Raw genomic sequence first — 18,415 nt, forward strand, 5'->3', positions numbered from 1 at the left:
TTTTCCCATTGTGAAACACAATGCGTGCGTCTAGTATCAACCGGCAAAATATTTTGGCATCTTTCCCTTGGATAAAATATTGCGTTTGACGTAAAGCCACGCTGTTTAATCACGTGAAAAACCATTCATATAATATATTAAATTATTTTAGATAAACTGTCTTAAAATAAACGTGAAATAGGAAGTATATCAAGTTCTAAACCTTACATACATTAAGTAGACCTAAAATAGTTTTACTGATACATATATTATTCCTGATAATATTTTTTAGGATTATTTTAATTTTAAATGGCACAAGGAGCTTAAAAACCTCAACAGTGAAACCACATCGCCACAAACGCGCCAAATTAGCCTTCATATTTTTTGAACAACTAAATTTTGATATATTTTTTTATTCTTATTTCATAACTATAAATAAATGTAAATGTAATAGGGTAATGATTCCTTATTTTATTTGATTACTTGGAAGATCAAGACATAATAAGAAGGCCGTGTCGCGAATCATAAAACTATATTTTGAACATATAATCATAAGCAAAAACAGCCTTCATTATGAATAAGATTTGCAAAAAAAAAACATTCTTGTACCCATTCAATAGTTAGAACAGTATTGGACTAGTAGCTTATCACGATATAAAAACATGAGTCCAAGACCACGGGACTATACAACATATACTGTATACATTGTAAAACTCCTTTTTTTAATATTTTGTACAATTTATAATAAACTCATTCAGAGAATTAAATAAAACACAAAAATAATATTACATATACATTATATTTCTTAATAAAGATAATGTACATTTTTTAATCGTCAATCGAATCTTGTGATGATATAAGCGCGCGCGGCCACTTCATTATGACCTGCGGGAGTAACGAATCTGGACACAGGAGGAGGTCAACGATGGTGTCTAACGTGTAATAACCCAGACTGTTGAGGACCCACTCGTAGTTAACTGGCACAACGCTTAGATGCACCGCTAGTTCTGAAAAAGACTTCTATGCATTATCCTTGCAACTAATTTGTTATGTTACAGCCTTGGTATGACCCTCTATCAATGGAGCATTGAATGGTGAGGAAAATTACATTATCTACATACATATATTTAACAAATTTTCCTTATGTACATAACATAGTTTAAAATTATAAATGTTTTTTTCTTCTTAATTTTGTGTTATTTTTTAAAATACAAGAAAATCTGGCTATGATTTTAATATATTTTGATTTAGATATATATAATAACTGCAAGTGAATGCAGTTTTTCTACTAATATTATAAAGAAAAAAATGTTATATACTGTGACGAATAGACTCAAAGCAATTTCAATAATTCTACAGTTGCTATGCCCTGAGACATAGGTTATATTTCTTTACAAAATGTTTAATGGTCCAGACGTGCGTAGCCTGAACTAATTGAGTATAGCTACTACTATATATTTATTGATATTATGTAATGCAGTTGTAGTAATGGCCAATTCTAATAATATACGTGATATTATCAATGTTTAGAAGGGAATTTCTCCAAATTAAAGGTCTATTAAAAACATAATATGGCTATCAAAATCAAATCGTATTAAAAAAAATAGATATACATAAGAATTATATTTATGATGATAAAAGAGAAAATATATATATATATATATATCATATATTTGCGATAATAAAACAATTTGTATCATGTAAATGCCGCGGGTTTTAACATTTTTGTTCTGTAAGGGACAGGTGTGTCGCACCGAAACCAATTTTGTGTCGAAAATCGAACCCAGGTCCAGCCTATATAGATACCGGCAAACATCTTGCACAAATGTCCTTGCTTGCGCAGAAGCGATTTTTAGGTGGTGCGCGGCGGCGGGAGAGTGACGTGTCGATCGCGTGATTAGTAAATCAGGTGACGTTTGTGTCCCGCGCTGTGTACGATGCGCAAACTTTCCCCCACTCCCTTGTTTAATGCTCAAGAAGTTTGCCGGTATCTGTACATGAGCATTGTCGTTGATTTACTATAAAGAGCCCATTTAGTAGCCGCTCATAGCTAAAACGACTCGTAAGATAGTACTGGAACCAGGATCTCTACAGTATAAAAAGTACTCACCTATAAATCTATTTTCTTGGGTGCTTTCAGGCTCTGCCAAGAGTAACGAAGGTGCGTCAGTTGCCTTTACATCTTTAATCTCATTCACCACTTCACCACCAGCGAAAACCAATATTTCCTTGAAATTTTTTTTTATTACTTCATACTCTTATATTAAAAAAAATATATATCTTTGAGTATAACATTGAAAAAAATAAACGATAATTCTTGACTATCGAAATATAGTTTAAAAAATCTATACAATATTTATTTTGTCTTTTGTTAACATAGCGTAAAAACAATGTGTAAAACACATTGAAAGAAATCACTTTTTAACCGGATTAAAGCTATGTATTATTATAAACTTCGGAAAATTCCATCCTGTTAAGTAATTTCTTTCAATATTTATTTTTATACTTAATAGTCGTTCCTTAAATGGCGAAATTTTTTTTTGCTTTTCTTATTGTTGGTATAACCCATTTACTACAACGCATCGCCGGGACAACTTATTTTTTTTTGTGTTGATAGGCATTAAGAACTTAGGGGCACTAAGACGGCGACAAAAACCTTTTTTTACCTACACCATTTTTACGTACCGTTACGGAAAAGGCAGTTTTTCAATTAGTTTCAAATACACCACAGACCGCTGCTCACGGTTTTAGATGTTTACCCGAGAACGAGTCAGCGATATTGCGGTCATATTATAAAACATAAGATTAGAACCGTCTGTTACTATGGTATCCATATTACCTTTTATGACGTTTATAAGTACACATTGTGTTACCTTTATGAAATTAATTTGACTTTGAAATTAACCGATGTTAAAAAACCCCAGGATATTATTAATTTGACGTGTAATTTGTGCAATTATTTAATAAATTCCTATCGAAAGTAAGAAATATTACTGTGTTTAATTAATTATATCAGAATGAGCCCAGAAAACTAAAATTAGAGTATCCGACGGCGACGTGCATAAAGTTAACAATCATGTTAAAAAATATATAATTTTGTAATGAGAAAAAAAGTTCTTTAAATATAAAAAAAAAAAACAAAAAAACGTTTGTGAACTTATGAACCCCCGTTACAAGACATACTTCTTTGGCGTAACAAGATAAAAAGACACTAACAATAGAAAAAACTTAAATGTTGACTATAGCTAATAGTCGGTTTTTTGTGACGGTGTGCGCGCGCATGGAAAAAAATACTTTCATCAATTTTCCCTAATGCGCCAAAAGAAGTGTCACTTCAGTTAACTTAAAAAACACTTTCAAAGTCAATTTATTATTGTATATTATTTTATAATTACCTTAAGGGTTTCGATATCGAGCACTCCGAATGGTGGCATGCAGTAGAATTTGATTCCGGTGAACAACTTCTGGCGTGCGAGTCGCGACCTGCGCGGACCTGGCTCGCCCGTTATATCCAATACTTCGTGAGGTTCCTACGTTTAGACCCGGTAATGTGGTAAAAATTAATAATATTATTTGAAAGCAATGTTTTATTTAGAAATTGTTAAGGGAAATGTAACCTTACATGTTAGTTTGTGTCAAATTTGTACTCTATTATACTGTCTAAAAGACTTGTATCCATGGTCATATTAAAAAAAGCAATTTTTGAATGTCTTTCTAACAAAACTTGTATTATAACTTTTTTAGGCAACCGTGTTTTTTTTTGGAACGTTAAAATAATTAATAATATTATACCTCATTCACGACTTCCTTGCTATTAATACATTTATGAATCCATTCCATTGAAAGTATCCATTTAGACGCTGCCAGAGCGCAAATAAATTTTACCGATCTGAAATTTAATACTAAATAATTTAATATTCTGTAGATTCGCATCATATTTTTGTTAAATTACTTTGAGGGAAAGAAACAAAACAACAGCAACGCACTCGCGAGCCCTCTGGTCCATAGGCGGCGGTATCATGTAACATCAGATGAGTCTCCTGCCGGTTTGCCCGCTGTACTAAAAACAATATTCAGAATTGGAATCTATTATAGACTATCTATGGTTGACAGCCGACTTATAATTTAGCAGATATCCTATTAAATTTTATGAAACTTATTAATAATCATTAAAAAACCACAGTACTTTGCAGTCTATTTCAGAATTGTGTTCACATATTTTTTTCATTCTATTAAAATCAAGGATAGTTATTTTTAAATACATTTTATAGATAATAACAACTTACCGCTGAGCCCTATTATCATCCGTAACACTAACAATCAAATGCGTCACATCCGGTGTGAACTTATCAACAAACGTCCATTTCCTTTGCGTGCAAAGCAATTTCACCCTAGCGACATCTGGCGGTGGCAAACACGAAACGACCAGACAATACTTTTTTATTTTATTTTCTGGCTTTATCTGTTCAAACGCTTTACTTATAATTTCTCTTTCTTGCGTATTAATAGGGCACATTTGTTCTGTGTAGTTGAAATCAAGGGACTTCTTCGCCATTGGGGTGGATTTATGATGCAAATTATTCACAAATTTGTACATAGACGCTGGTGTTTCAATGGATCGATTATTTTCGATTATAGTCACTTTTGTGTCTTCTGTTTCATCTATGTTAACCACAGATTCATGTTTTTTTGACTCGCGCCTTGATTTAATTGAATCCATCTGTTTGGATTTATGAGATATGTCTCTGAAAATTTTTCATTCTAATTAGGAATTAATGATAACTGGTCGATTTGACCACGATGGTTTCGTAATTGTACTGTGATTGGCATGTACAAATGTGGGTAGAGACACGAGCACCAGAAACTACAATCGGCATGTGTCAGGCACAGAAGAAGACTGTACAACTACTTATAAACTGAAAATTTTAAAAAACGGATGCAATCTGTGGTACCCAAATAGGATTGTAACGCAACTGGATATTTATTATTACTGCAAGTGCTCTAAAAGAGCAATTTTTAATATTCTTCTAAGGCTCCTTGCAGTGTGTCTCTATAGGCTTAACATCAAGTGAGCTGTCCTGTCCTGTCATCCTGTTGTATGAAGAAACAAATACTTACTTTTGTGGAGTGTCTTCAACAACACTCTTATCAGAATCATCATTTTGTGGCGTACTAGGATCAATATCCATATCGTTGTCTGTGCTTTGTAACTGTGTGTTAATTTTTTCAGCTATTTCTTTTGATTTTGTTTTCTTAATATCAATAGATTTCTGTAAAACAATATTATTAGCATCATAAAATACTTTTACATAAAACAATTAATATATATATATATATATATATTAATAAATTGTGTGGTAGTCTGTGCTTCAGCAGAGCGCACGAAATTTTAAGCGAAAAAATATTTTAAAATAATCTTAACTGAAATAAAGACGGATTTAAAACATAATTTAAATGACTCAATGTATCAACTGTTTGCTAATGCTATAAGTATCCATTACAGAAGAATTTATATCTACTCAGGCAAAACAAGGATTTATCCCTATAAATACTTATAATAATAACAATTCTATTATTAACTGTTTTCTATATTAGGGTTTCATAAAGACATCGCTTATTAACGATAAGATGTCCTGTTGTACTATGGAATACAAATACAACCAATAGACTTAAACATGAAGAAACTTACATGATTGCCTTGTGATATATCTAACTCCAATTCATGTTCAAGTAAAGAAAAAATATTTTCACTGCACTTTTGTGTCGGCTTTTCTTTAATGTTGTTTTTTATTTGAAATTTATTTAATGTCTGGGAACTGGTTATAGGAATCTTTTGTGTATTTGAAATTTTATTTTCACTATCTGTAGCTTTGCCTCCTTTCATATCCGCCTTTATATTGGCAAATACTTGATCCAATATCTCATTATAGTCACCAGGTTCACTTTCGTTAAGTGTTATCAAGTTTCTTTTTCCACTCATTGTTGGGGTAAGTTTACCTTTCTTATTTGGTACATCAGTTTCAGATTCATCGCGTTCTCTCTTATTACTTTTTATTTGTGATTTAAGTTTGGACACATTGGATGGCATAAAAATTGCTGATGGAGTGTGTACTGATCTTGAAAGTGGTTGTATATTACAATCCTTAACTGATTCACTGTCAAACATATCGAAATCATTCAAACAGTCTTTAGGATACTTATTTAATTTAGGCTGAACCATCTCTGGACAAGAATTATTAGTATTTTTAATTTCTTCAACTTCATTTATGGAGCTTAAGTGTCTTTCAATAGTTTTCTTATCAGTATTTAAGCTTGAGGTATCAGCAGATGCTGTATTTTTTTTTTTTACTGAGTCAATTTCATCAAAAGCTTGTATGGATTTGTTAACTAGCTCAGTTTTCCGTTTCTCTTGTGAATTATCTTTAAAAGGTGAAGTAGAAACACTGATCTTATTAACATTATTGTGCGAAATAGATGATTGAATTTCACGCTCAGAATTTACTTTGACATTAACATTATTATCTTTTTTCTTAATACAAATATTGGCTATAGTTTTTCCAATTTTGATTGTTATCTCAATATCATCAGTGTTTACTATCTCACTAGTCTCATTTTTTAAATTCTCATTATCTTCAACTTTTAAACCTATTTTGCTACTCCATGGACTTCTTTTGAAAAATGTTACATTGTTTTTACTACGATTATTATCATGAGAATTTGATGATTTATCTTTTTCTTCTATAGTTTTGCTTAAGTATATCTGATTATTTCTTTTTGATGATCCCAATGAAATCAAATTCTTACTAGAATCTGTAGTTAGTTTACAATTCTCTTTTCTATTTTCTATAGTATATTCATCAGACTGGTTATTAGTAATATTTTCAAAATGGACATGAACAGTATTTTTAATCATATTCTCATTTCCTGTTAAGGATGATACTATATCCACATCACTGATTTTACTACTGTTTTCGAGTGGCAGTATAGTTTTTTTACAATTTTGAATTGCTTTAGCTATTTCAACTGAAACATCCAATTTGTTTTTAGCTTGTTTGTTTAATTTACTAAACTCATGCTTCATGTTCTTGACAGTTGTCCAATTATTTGTGTTTTTATTTTTAATAATTTTAGTTAAAGAGCTAGCTGTATTTTTTTCGTTACTTAATAATATATCTTTATTTCTGGAACTTCTACGAGGATTGTCTGTTGAATATTCTTCATACCCATCAATTATCTCCAATTGTTCAATATCCATTGGCCCAATTATGTTTTCTTTATCCTTATTTAATATGTCTTCTGACTCAGGAAGCTCCTCAATCTTGTCCCAATCATTTTGATCTATTAATACAGCTTTAGTAGTTATTTTATTCTCTTGGTGGAATTGAATATCTTTATCTAAAATTTTAGGAGGTATTGTCAATTCTGGAATAGATTCTGGTGTTGTAACAGGTGCTGAGAAGTGGTTCTGTGAACTTGTTAACCATTCATTTACATTTTTTGTAGGATCCTGTAGAAGTCCATTGTCCATACATGACATAATATAGTCAGTTGCTGAAAAAATACTTTTTTATTCTTCTATAACTATAGTTACCTTGTACTGTTATTATGATGTAAAGAGAGATATAAAGAGGAATATTACCAAAGCATCTCAAATAAAACTTGTCATTACTTACTTGGGCCAAATATATCTTTTGATGCATCCTTTAAGTTGTGTATATGTTCAGTCAAATTTTGTAGTACCATGTTCAGTTTTAATGATTTACGATCTATTTTAATTCTACAATTCGGACATGTTTGCCTCCCATACCAACATGTGTGACACAAAGAGTGACCGCAGGAAGCTGTAGTGGGTACTACATAATATTTACAGCTGAAAGTATAATATAAATTATCTTACAATCAGTGTTCCAAAATTTAAGAACAATTACGGATTAAAATTAGGCTAATTTTAATAAATACTTACCATTCCAAACAAGTAACATAGTACACGTTTGTCTCTATGATTTTGGAAATTAAATTCGAATATTTTTCCTTTAGTACAATATCCGTTGTATGATCACAATCCATAATACAAATATTTTTTCGAAACAATTTTGATGAAAGAAATCACAATACTCGTAAGTTAAAAACAAAGGCTAAATATTTGAATTGAACTTTTAAGCACCTTTTTAGCTCCAACATATTTGATTGGAGTAACACAGACACAGAATACACATGACAAATTACATTGGACAGATATTCTTATTGCACTCTTTTTTATGTAAAAAAGCAAAACATGTATACTCTGTGATAAAAAGGAACTGGAGATTTAATGGTTAAAAGGTGGATTTAGACTTATTTTTTATGAATGAAAGGATAAAAATTTAATTTTTTAAATTTTCGAATTTCCAGATTAGCACGTCTACTATGTATTTACATTATATTATGATATCAGTTGTCAAATGCCAATTGTCATTCGTATTTAACTGAGTTTTATTGCTGGAATTTGGTGGAGAGGATTGAAATTGTCCAATTAGTATTTTATTAAAGCCTAATAAATTCTTTATATTGTAGTATTGAACTCTTCCTAAAAGTAAGTGCCATTATTAAACTGCTTTGCTATAGATACAATTTCTATTTCCATAAAAAGTAATCAGAAATTATTTTATTACATAATCGAATGTTCTTAAATTTTGGGTTTCGATTTCAAAAAAACAGTAGTATACTTCATTTACATTCTTAGCTGTTCTTTCGCATTGAACGGTTTATCATTGACGATTTATCAATACTTCTTCATTATACATTCGACATTACTATATAATTCACTAGGTTATGTACTTCCAGAATGGCTTCAGCTTTGCGTTCTTCTTTAAGAAGTGTGTTCCGGAAGGTACAAATTCGGACCTATGCTGAAGCACCAGCAATTAAAGAGGGTGAAATGGCACTCACATTTGCTGCTGGCAACAAAGTAAGTAAAAGGCATCTGGGATTTTAATATTGTTACAGGTCAGGTGTATTATATATTTTTTTGTTTAGTGTTTGGTAAAACTTACGCTTTGTGTTTTTATTTCTCTCAACAGTCTTTTTAAAATCTTAATATACTCTTAGAAATCATGTTAGAAGTAATCTCAAGTTGGATAGGAATTGATAAGTACATACTAACAGTTATGGCCCTGGTGTATATCATAATTAAGCACCTATACTTTGCAGGTCTTCTACGACAAGCAAGCTGTAAAACAAGTAGATGTACCATCATTTAGTGGTGCTTTTGGTATCCTCCCTAAGCATGTGCCCACTCTTGGTATGTGATATTTTCTAATATTTTAAAGCCTGCAGCTCTGCCATGAGTTTGACAATATTTAAGTCTTAACATTTACTTCTATGCAAATGCATTTTTTATAGACATAATCTTTCAATCATTTAACATTGGCTCGAATGGAGAAGGATATCATAGTGAGGAAATTGGCTTGCCTTAGACCTTAACAGTTGTCGGCAAGTGTTAGATACAGGAGGCTGATCACCTACTTGCCTATTAGATTGACAAATGATCATGAAACAGATACTGAAATATGAGGCTTAGATCTGAATAGGTTGTAGTGCCACTGATTTATTTTATTATTTTTCAATCAATAATTATAATTTTATTACCTCTGTTGTGGCAGTCAAGCAGAATATAATTCTACTTTGAATGCATCATTTCATTTATTCACAAAAAGTATGTTATTTTATTTTTGGTACATTACATACTATGGTGTTGTCAACATAACAAAAATGTTATTTAGCACTGCACTCAAATCCTAGAATGGTTCTCCTTTCGTATAAAGTCTAACATATTATACAATTTGACTATCTGCTAAACAAAAGATACCCTTACTTTACCTATTGTCTCTTACACTTTAGTTTTATCTTGTAACAGCGGTTCTCAGGCCCGGTGTTGTGACAGTGCTAGAAAACGATGGAAAACAGAACAAAATCTTTGTGTCATCAGGGACAATTACTGTTAACGACGACTCATCTGTTCAGGTAACATTTAATTGTCTATATGACTCTTATTATTTATAAGTTCTTCTGAAATATTACCTTTAAAAAAAACAATGACATGATAGCCTTTTAAATCCGATTCACAATGCACATCTGGACAGAACAGACAAATAAGTGATCAGCCTTCTGTACCTCACAATGATTTCATCCCGTATGAGTCAGTGTTAATGGCTCCATTGGTGTATTGGTTTCCATTCCACCTCAGGGTTGCAAGTTGATATCGCTATTGCATTGCAGCCAAATGTTTCGACATATTGGTGACTAACTACTGTATAACTTTATTTTATTAATCAGGTGCTCGCTGAGGAAGCCCACCCATTAGAAAACCTTGACAGAGCAGCAGCACAAGAGGCACTTAGCAAGGCGCAATCAGAATTCAACTCTGCTGCCAATGAGAAGGTATATTTTCTAATAAACCTCTGCTGATCATTAACATACACTGATTGTATATGGATTATTTTTGTCGTATTGCATATATGAGAGTGGGACAAAACAATAGGTGTACTAGGATTAGTTTAATAGAATTGGATCAAAATTGAATGCTGCAATGTAACTTTTTTTTATTTTACAAAAGTATAAAATAATGTTTAGTAGCGCGACAATTGCATATAAGAGTAGTTCTTTCATTTATTGTTTATGTTGGGTAGCGTTAGGCTATCTAATATCTGACTGGGTAGACCATTTATTAGCCGCGGTAGCAAATACCTCTCGCCATATACGTTGTTTGCTCTCGATGTACAGCGCCGAACTTGCATTACCGTACGAGTATACGTCATCTTCCACTCGTTTTTTTATGTCATCTCGAAATGAGTGCTCAGAAATATTAAAGAGTTCTGTTCTATATTTTTTATATAAAAAGACATACAGTAAACAGACACGTTTACTTAAAAATTTGCTTAACTTTTGTATGTATTAGCTTAAAAATTCGGAGATGATTACTATGTAATAAATTGATAGATTTTTAATGAATTTAATATGACCACTGTAGAAGCTGTTTTTGAGAACTTTTTGGCACAAGAATTTAATATATAATAACAATAAACTTTAAAAAAATGGTGCAACGGGTGGGCTTACTACGGCTTTAAAAGAGTACCTAGAATTTTTTACGCCGGCTCTTTCTCTCGGCCTCACGTCCTGTCTTCCTTGCCCATGAGTAGGGATGTGTTCTTATTTAAATTTATTGACGTGGAATAAGTGATACTTATATCTTATGTGCCATAATAAACATATTTTATTTTTATGTTATCTTATAGTGGTTTACCCAGATTTCATATAACCAGTTTTTTTCAAAAAAAAAATTATGGTTACAGAATACGATTTGGACTTTCACACCTATAAACAAAGTTTATTTTCAGGCCAAAGCAGAGGCAGCGATCGCAGTGGAAGTCGCCGAAGAAATTGTTAAAGCTGCGTCTGCGTAAATGGCTTAGAATAATTCTGTGAACTATTTAATGTAACAAATCATCATTGTGAATGTAAGGGTGAATCGATACGAAATAAAAGTCGATTTAGTTGACATTGAGTACTTTATTTCAACACAAAACACTTTGGTACAAACGGTTAGTTGCAAATAGCGAATGACTTTTGCAAAAATCCAAAATCGTAAAGCCGCAAATGAAATTCGTATAAGCTAACCAAAATTAGTAAAAACTCAGTCACTTAGCTTAACTTCAAACCTGATTCCGAACAATCTAAATTTCGAATAGTATTCCTTAAATTTTAATTTATCCAAAGTCTACTTGGAAGGATTATAGAAGAAATCGTTTGCTAGGAAGTCGCGAAAACCTATCTAGGAGCCTAATTGCCAAGCTTACACGACACAACACGAAGGGAGACATCTAGAAAACGGCACTTGAGTGCCTTAAACCTACTTCATTTTATAGAACGATTAATATGATTAAAAAATGCACCTTATTGTGTATAATCGATTAGGGTTATACATATTTTACATAATTTTGTGATTAGGGAAAGAAAATGCTAAACCCATACGGGCAAAGTTATAATAACCCGAATATTAAATGCTTACGGACTAACTACCGATTATACAGTATTATTAAGAGTTGATTAATAATTACGAATAAAATGCTTAAACCTATCCTTACTAGTAGTGTTTGTGTACGTAAAACAATAATAACGCAAATGGTAAAAAGCACTATGAAAACTTAAACATTAAAAAGGAAGCATAATTATCGACCGTGGCCGCGTTGTCTGATAACTTACATATAAATAACGTTAATGTTAGTTCACATAAAAATGGGTAAATACAAAATATCACATCGTTATTACGTGTTGAGCTTAATTAAAACACCCCGAGAGCAGCCTCGTTTAAATTAAGCTAAACAAATAAGATCAAAAAACGTTTCGATTGCCGTCACAGTACAAGGTCGGGAACACCTCGCCAGTTGAATACACGTCACGATTCTAAAGGAATTTATCAATTTGAAATATCTAACACAACCATAATTTTCCGATAAACATGGCAACGCTACGCAATGACGTTTCGAGGGTTAACTACGGGAGAACGGTCGTTCCCAACTCTGTAAGACACTAACGAAAGATGGCACCACAGTGCGTTAAATCTGGCATTTTGGGATACAAAAATCACACACCAAGTAAGAAAAGACATAACGACCCCGCTGCTCGCAGGCGGAATGCGCAAGCAAAGCAACTCGCTAAAATGCAAACTATTGGTTAAACTCATAGGCAACAGCGTACAGCGCGGTCGTGAACATCTGTAGAAAAAATATTGGGCGTATGAGAATCCTTTAAGCAATTTATAGGTTACACTGCCACAGTATCGTAGGCTGTGAGTCCCCTCCCGTGGACTGCTTGCTGGGGGATTGGGGTGTTTGCTTCTGGTCTGTAATTTTTAACAACAGTTATTAAATTATTCTAACAAGGCGTACGAGGGAACACACAGGTTAGCTAATGGGAAATGTCACACAAATGAGGTATTGGATTTAAGAGATTAACGTATTGCTTACAAATGATAGAATACAATTTCAATTAATCTACATATGTAAGTATTTGCTTTTGGCGCTCTATCAAAAAAAAATGCAAAGTTTGAGCCATTTTCTTCATTCGCTAATAGCGAAATAAAATACTCGTGAAGAAAAATAAGCTGGCTAAATATTGATTATGTACTATTACTATTGATTATATAGATCTAAGTAAATGATTATGTAATCACTGAGCGCAAGTGAAACAAGTGTTAAAACAATGACATTTTACCGATGATAGCGAAACAAAATCTTAGTGCACGGTCGGTTAGGTGTTAGCCACAAAGGTTAAACAAAAATTTCAGGCAAAAGAACATTCAGCGAACTATTTTGTGGACATACATTGACTTACTGTTTCCTGTTGATCATGGATGCAGAACATAATACATGCTTAATACATACTCTATACACGATGCTTCGTCAGTTAAAACCTATTGTGTTAAGACTATCGTCATTGCGCTTCTGTGCGCACACGCAAGGAGGCAGTTAACATACTAAAATTCGAGTGCACGTGTAAGTTAGATTATTGCACAGCAAGTAATGGTAATATTCTGAAAACTTTTAAATTAGTATTGTCGTCAATAATTGACAGTGGTACAAGTGTAATCCAGTGACAAACGGTGATACAAAAGTAGTCAAAGGGACACTCAGTGGGACAAGTCTGTTGGAACTGACCTGTCAATGAGTTTTCTCATTTCCTCGGTGTGCAAGCCGTCCTTGGCAGTGTGGGCCCTGACTGTAACAACATACAAGTCACGACGCTTCTACACTAACACGACTTGACCTGCCTTCTACGCAGATATCGCATACAGTACCCAATATATTTAACCTCTATGGCTCATATAAGGAAGACAATAGGCTATTTGACGAGATTTCAAAATATAACAATTGAAATTGTTATTTTTAATTGGCTCTAAAAATTTAAATAAAAGATTTCAAGAACCCGCCAAAAGGCTTTTCTTCAAAAGATGGCGTCGTGCTAGTTTACACTTTACAGCGTAAACTGACGTCAATTGTTTTACTTTTTAACTACTATTTTTAATATACACAAATATCTATAACTAATAATGAGTCCGTCGAAATTAAAACTTCAATACAGTATTACGTAATCTTAATACTATATTGAAGTTTTAATTTCGACGGACTCATGACAGGAGAGACCAAGATTCGACTAATCTGTGGACGTTACATGTCACGTGACGTGTGGAAATCATTATTTTGTTATTTTATTAAATTATAGATTATTAACTAGTTATTTTACTTCATAAAACTTTTTAAAGCCATGACTTCAACGGGCAACACTTAACATAATGTCGAATAGCCTTTTTAAAAATAAGGTTAATATTTGGATATTGTTTGTGATAATTCTGAAACATGAACTAAATCTACCAAACCATTTTAGAAAGATTTAGTTAACACAATCACATCTAAGCGTGACGAAACATTATAGGAAGAAATATTAAAGGATCCCGTAATTCTAAATATGGCGAAATTAGTAAATTTAAATTCTTACTAATCTTGCCATTATAAAAAAATATAAAAATTTTGAACACAAATTTAAGCCAATTGCGATAAAGTCTAAAAGCTGAAACTTCACGTAGTTATATTAAACAATTGCATGCGGTCAGTCACAAGTTAAATTAAAAGGGGAAAAACTATTATTTATTTTAAAACGTTACCGTCTTCTGTTCACGTGACGCCCATGTGCGCATGGACCAATTCAGTTAATTATTTGGAAAAAGCCTTAAGACAATTTATATTAGAATAAGTCATGTAATGTTAAACATTATAATATAATTTTGTGGTAGCTCCTTTTTTTCATAAGACACATCAAATAATTTAAAAAATCTAACTGGTAATTTTATCCAAAAATCCATTTTAATATATCTGAGCCAGTATGTCAGCTATACGTACCAGGGTAGTTCCGTGGCTGGTCGCATTCGGCTTCAGAGATTTCGTTGGAGTCCTTGCTTTCGTTGAAGGAGGAAGAGCAGTTGTTGTCGTTGTTCGCGTTGCGGGGTGGGGGTGGGGGAGGCTCGGGAGATCCGCCGCATTTGCGGGTACCTGCGATTTATTGTCAAATGATTTTTTACGGTACGCAATTAATAATTTATCAACGAATCGAAATTACACTGTTAATTCCAAATTAAAAGTCGCTAGGTCTAATAATAAATAGAGCTAAGGTTGGCGCGCGATTCTCAACCAACGCTTTAACACCGCCTACCAAAGGATTTCTCCAGCTATGTGCAGTGCAAAGAAAATTATCACGTTAAAAATTCACGCCGAGTGTTAGGCCACAAAGTTCCTTGTCCTATAAAAATCAAGAAAATAAATATCTTAAACCAAGGCTGTTTTTTTAAGTGAACCAAAAATCTATGTTGTCATACCAATGCTGGGTCGGGATCCATAGTGGTCAGAGTAGGGAGTGCCGTAAGCGCCAGTGTACTGTTCGTCTTCGGGTTGGCAACAAGCGGGCTCGTCGTACTCGGGGCCGCATGCGTACATCGGACGTGAGTAGCGGGCACGCTGTGGTTACGTATCACAATATAACTACTCAGTCTCAGTATATTAACAATATAGATATATACATAACGTAGTGTAAATACAGATATTAATTTAAAAAAATCGTCCATTAAATTTTTCGAAATGAGTGTTTATATTAATTCCTCACCAGGTCTTCATGATCTGCAATTGTAAATAACTTACGTATTGGTCCTCTTCAGCGCAAGTGGCAGGGTCATCGTATTCGGGAGCGGTCGAGTAGATAGCGCTTTGTCCTCCTTGAGAGTTCTTGCGGGCGTAGCGACTGTTAGCACGGGGCTGGAATGGGATTAACAATTAATATTGTAAAGTTATTGTGGCGTGAACTTTTGCGAATGGAATAAATTCTAATTAATATTTCATTAATAATAATAAATAATTCATTAACCACTATCCCAGACGAATGCTCAAAATAATTGATATGTTCTTACATATGTGAGACACATATGTTATTACACAGTAGAAGTTATTATGAATTTCATTGTAATAAATGTTTCCTAAAAAATTTGAACAAATTTAATTATTTTAATAATATTGTAAATATATAGGTAATTAGAGAATATACATAAAAACTCATTCAATGTGGTTATACGATACAGAGTTATTATATTTTGTCTGACATTATTTTAGTAGAAAACCTATTTTCGATGTATGAGCATGTATTTTTATCATCATAAAGGGCATAAATTCGTTTTATCGGACGTTAAAAGTATTTCCGTACGTACCATGCTCTGAGATCCTGCGCGTGAGTGTGCTGGATGGTGTGGGTGTGGGTGTGGGTGGGCCAAAGTGCCAGCGTGAGACGGGTGGTGGTGTGGGAACGCAATAGCCTTGCTGGGGTCCATTTCCTCACGGAAGCCTAATAAGTGGAACGTTGCGTAGGGGCAGATTTCGTCTTCCATGCCTGGAAAATTCAAGTAAAATCTATTATTAAATTTGTTCTCCACGTTTCATATATTTTCAGTATTTTCTTAAAAGGTTTACGTAAACAAATTATTTGTCAAATTTAACGAATGGAAAATCCTAAACCTAAAATGGTTAAATAATTGTTAATAAAAAACAACAAAACGCAAATAAAACTAAACTGTGGTTAAAAATAAGCGAACGCGTCACACCTGTACCTTACAGGCGTCTACTACACATTTTGTAAACACTTACATGAAATCAGTCTGGTTAGTATAAATCAAGCTCACTATTTACTACTGTCTACTAAGCAACTACTACTACAGAGTAAAGCTGTATTATAGAGACAATTAAGAATATTAGAAGATCGTTTTTATTTTCTACTACACTTCGGATACATGTTTTTTGAATAAATATCAATATTATTTTAAGTTAGTTAAAAGTTTTATAATTGAACCGGAAACATATTCATATTTATCTCTTTATTACAATTTTGGGTAAATATGCAATATTACAGAACATACATCAGTTAATTCTGCCGAATATTACAAATGGTACGATGGCCTACCAGTGTGCAAGTTTGACGTGAAGGTTCAGTTTGATTCTTTGACAAACTCAAATGACAAACAAAACAAAATAGTTCAAAATGTCCATTTCGCTCACTCTACACTCAAACAAACTTAAGTTTTAGAACCGTGCCATTGTATTTATGATGGCACCATTCTAGTTAAGACTTACCTGTTGAAATTGTATCACCCGATCCAGTCCTGCGCAGACGCGTGCGACGAATGCGCTCATAGTGATGTCTTCGCGGATCCCACGTCGAATGAGCACCCACTGAACCACACTACTGTGTTACGCATGCTACGTACACGTATACGTACATAACGTGCATACAACGTGCACGTTTATATATTCACTATTACTAAAGGTTTCGTTGACCAATTCTAAATACTGTTACTGAATTTAAAACTTTTATATTCGCAAATATTGTATGCACATTCTGTAATCGTAACGTTTCATTCTTTCAAACAACTTACCACCTTTAACATAAATGATACTGTTAGGCTATGTATTCCATAATATACAATATACAGTATTTTATCTTTTATGGATGATTTTGGAGATGTTTGAAAGAATACCATACACCACATACCTTGATTTATGCTTTGACGAATCCTCTTTGTGTCACAGTAATGCAAATTAAATAAACGAAACATCACAAATAAAGGGATTATAGCCAAAACATAATATGACTGTAACCATAAGCGAACAGCCACCAATTAATAATATTTATAACAAAATTAAAACATATTAAGGGGTAATCAAAAAATTTGTAAATTATGGCAACAAAACATAGTGCTCTAGTAGAATGATGTACATGTAAAAGGATTTGGGGACTATAAAATAATAAAATACAAACCTGAACTTATTTAGTCGCGTACATATTTTTATTGCTGTCAAGGGCTGATCTTCTTTTAGTATTAGATTGAATTATTAAACGTTTGGGCTCTAAACTGTCTTAAATATAGGTAGAAGGTTTGTTTATGTGTATATTTCTTCTATATAATTAACAGTTACAACTCTGAACCGCTATAGAAATATTTTCTCAAAAATGTGTTCGTTTATTTAATACTACCTATATCAAATTCCTAAATAACCATCACCTTTCGTACACGACACCACAATCTTCTATATTAGTAAGTATAATATCATCAAAACCTTCTTTCGAGATTTATACTTCAGAAATATTTGGTGATTCTTTAGGCGTTATACTTACTAATGACAGCCTGTCGCTTAACACGGTCGCATGTGTTGTAGTTAGATCCTGGTACGGGGGGAAGTTTTCTGTTGGGGGGTGCGATGTAACCTAATTCATCACGAAGTCCACCTCGCTTGTCCAAGGTTCCGCCGCCGCCGCCTAATGCCGCTTGAGATGCGTTGTACACAGCATCATCTATTCATACAATTAT

At 33.0% G+C, this 18,415-nt stretch overlaps 3 protein-coding genes across 3 annotated transcripts in view; 1 reads left to right on the plus strand and 2 right to left on the minus strand.

Annotated features, from left to right (window-relative positions):
• Window positions 1-759: 759 nt before the first annotated feature.
• On the minus strand, window positions 760-8,167 carry LOC123714289. Its single transcript, XM_045668505.1, has 9 exons — window positions 7,943-8,167; window positions 7,653-7,849; window positions 5,669-7,530; window positions 5,098-5,249; window positions 4,266-4,724; window positions 3,772-3,868; window positions 3,375-3,509; window positions 2,090-2,207; window positions 760-986 (listed from the first exon to the last, which is right to left on the minus strand). The coding sequence occupies exons 1-9, from the start codon at window positions 8,044-8,046 to the stop codon at window positions 808-810; spliced, it is 3,303 nt and encodes a 1,100-aa protein (XP_045524461.1). The 5' UTR covers window positions 8,047-8,167; the 3' UTR covers window positions 760-807.
• A 249-nt stretch (window positions 8,168-8,416) lies between these two features.
• On the plus strand, window positions 8,417-11,515 carry LOC123714711 (ATP synthase subunit delta, mitochondrial). Its single transcript, XM_045669108.1, has 6 exons — window positions 8,417-8,551; window positions 8,803-8,926; window positions 9,169-9,259; window positions 9,875-9,981; window positions 10,294-10,398; window positions 11,355-11,515. Exons 2-6 carry the CDS (start codon window positions 8,804-8,806, stop codon window positions 11,418-11,420), a joined length of 492 nt encoding a protein of 163 aa, XP_045525064.1. The 5' UTR covers window positions 8,417-8,551; window position 8,803; the 3' UTR covers window positions 11,421-11,515.
• LOC123714710 (Down syndrome cell adhesion molecule-like protein Dscam2) overlaps window positions 11,507-18,415 on the minus strand; it is a 65,362-nt gene continuing 58,453 nt past the window's right edge. Inside the window, exons 34-42 of the mRNA XM_045669107.1 lie at window positions 18,223-18,399; window positions 17,181-17,279; window positions 16,265-16,443; window positions 15,705-15,818; window positions 15,386-15,524; window positions 14,913-15,062; window positions 14,678-14,683; window positions 13,674-13,734; window positions 11,507-12,859 (exon numbers count right to left, since the gene is read on the minus strand). Coding sequence (XP_045525063.1) covers window positions 12,781-12,859; window positions 13,674-13,734; window positions 14,678-14,683; window positions 14,913-15,062; window positions 15,386-15,524; window positions 15,705-15,818; window positions 16,265-16,443; window positions 17,181-17,279; window positions 18,223-18,399 — 1,004 coding nt within the window. The 3' untranslated portion in view covers window positions 11,507-12,780. The remainder of the gene's footprint in view (window positions 12,860-13,673; window positions 13,735-14,677; window positions 14,684-14,912; window positions 15,063-15,385; window positions 15,525-15,704; window positions 15,819-16,264; window positions 16,444-17,180; window positions 17,280-18,222; window positions 18,400-18,415) is intronic.

Source organism: Pieris brassicae, chromosome 9 (genome assembly GCF_905147105.1).
Source record: "Pieris brassicae chromosome 9, ilPieBrab1.1, whole genome shotgun sequence".
Classification (NCBI taxonomy): domain Eukaryota; kingdom Metazoa; phylum Arthropoda; class Insecta; order Lepidoptera; family Pieridae; genus Pieris; species Pieris brassicae.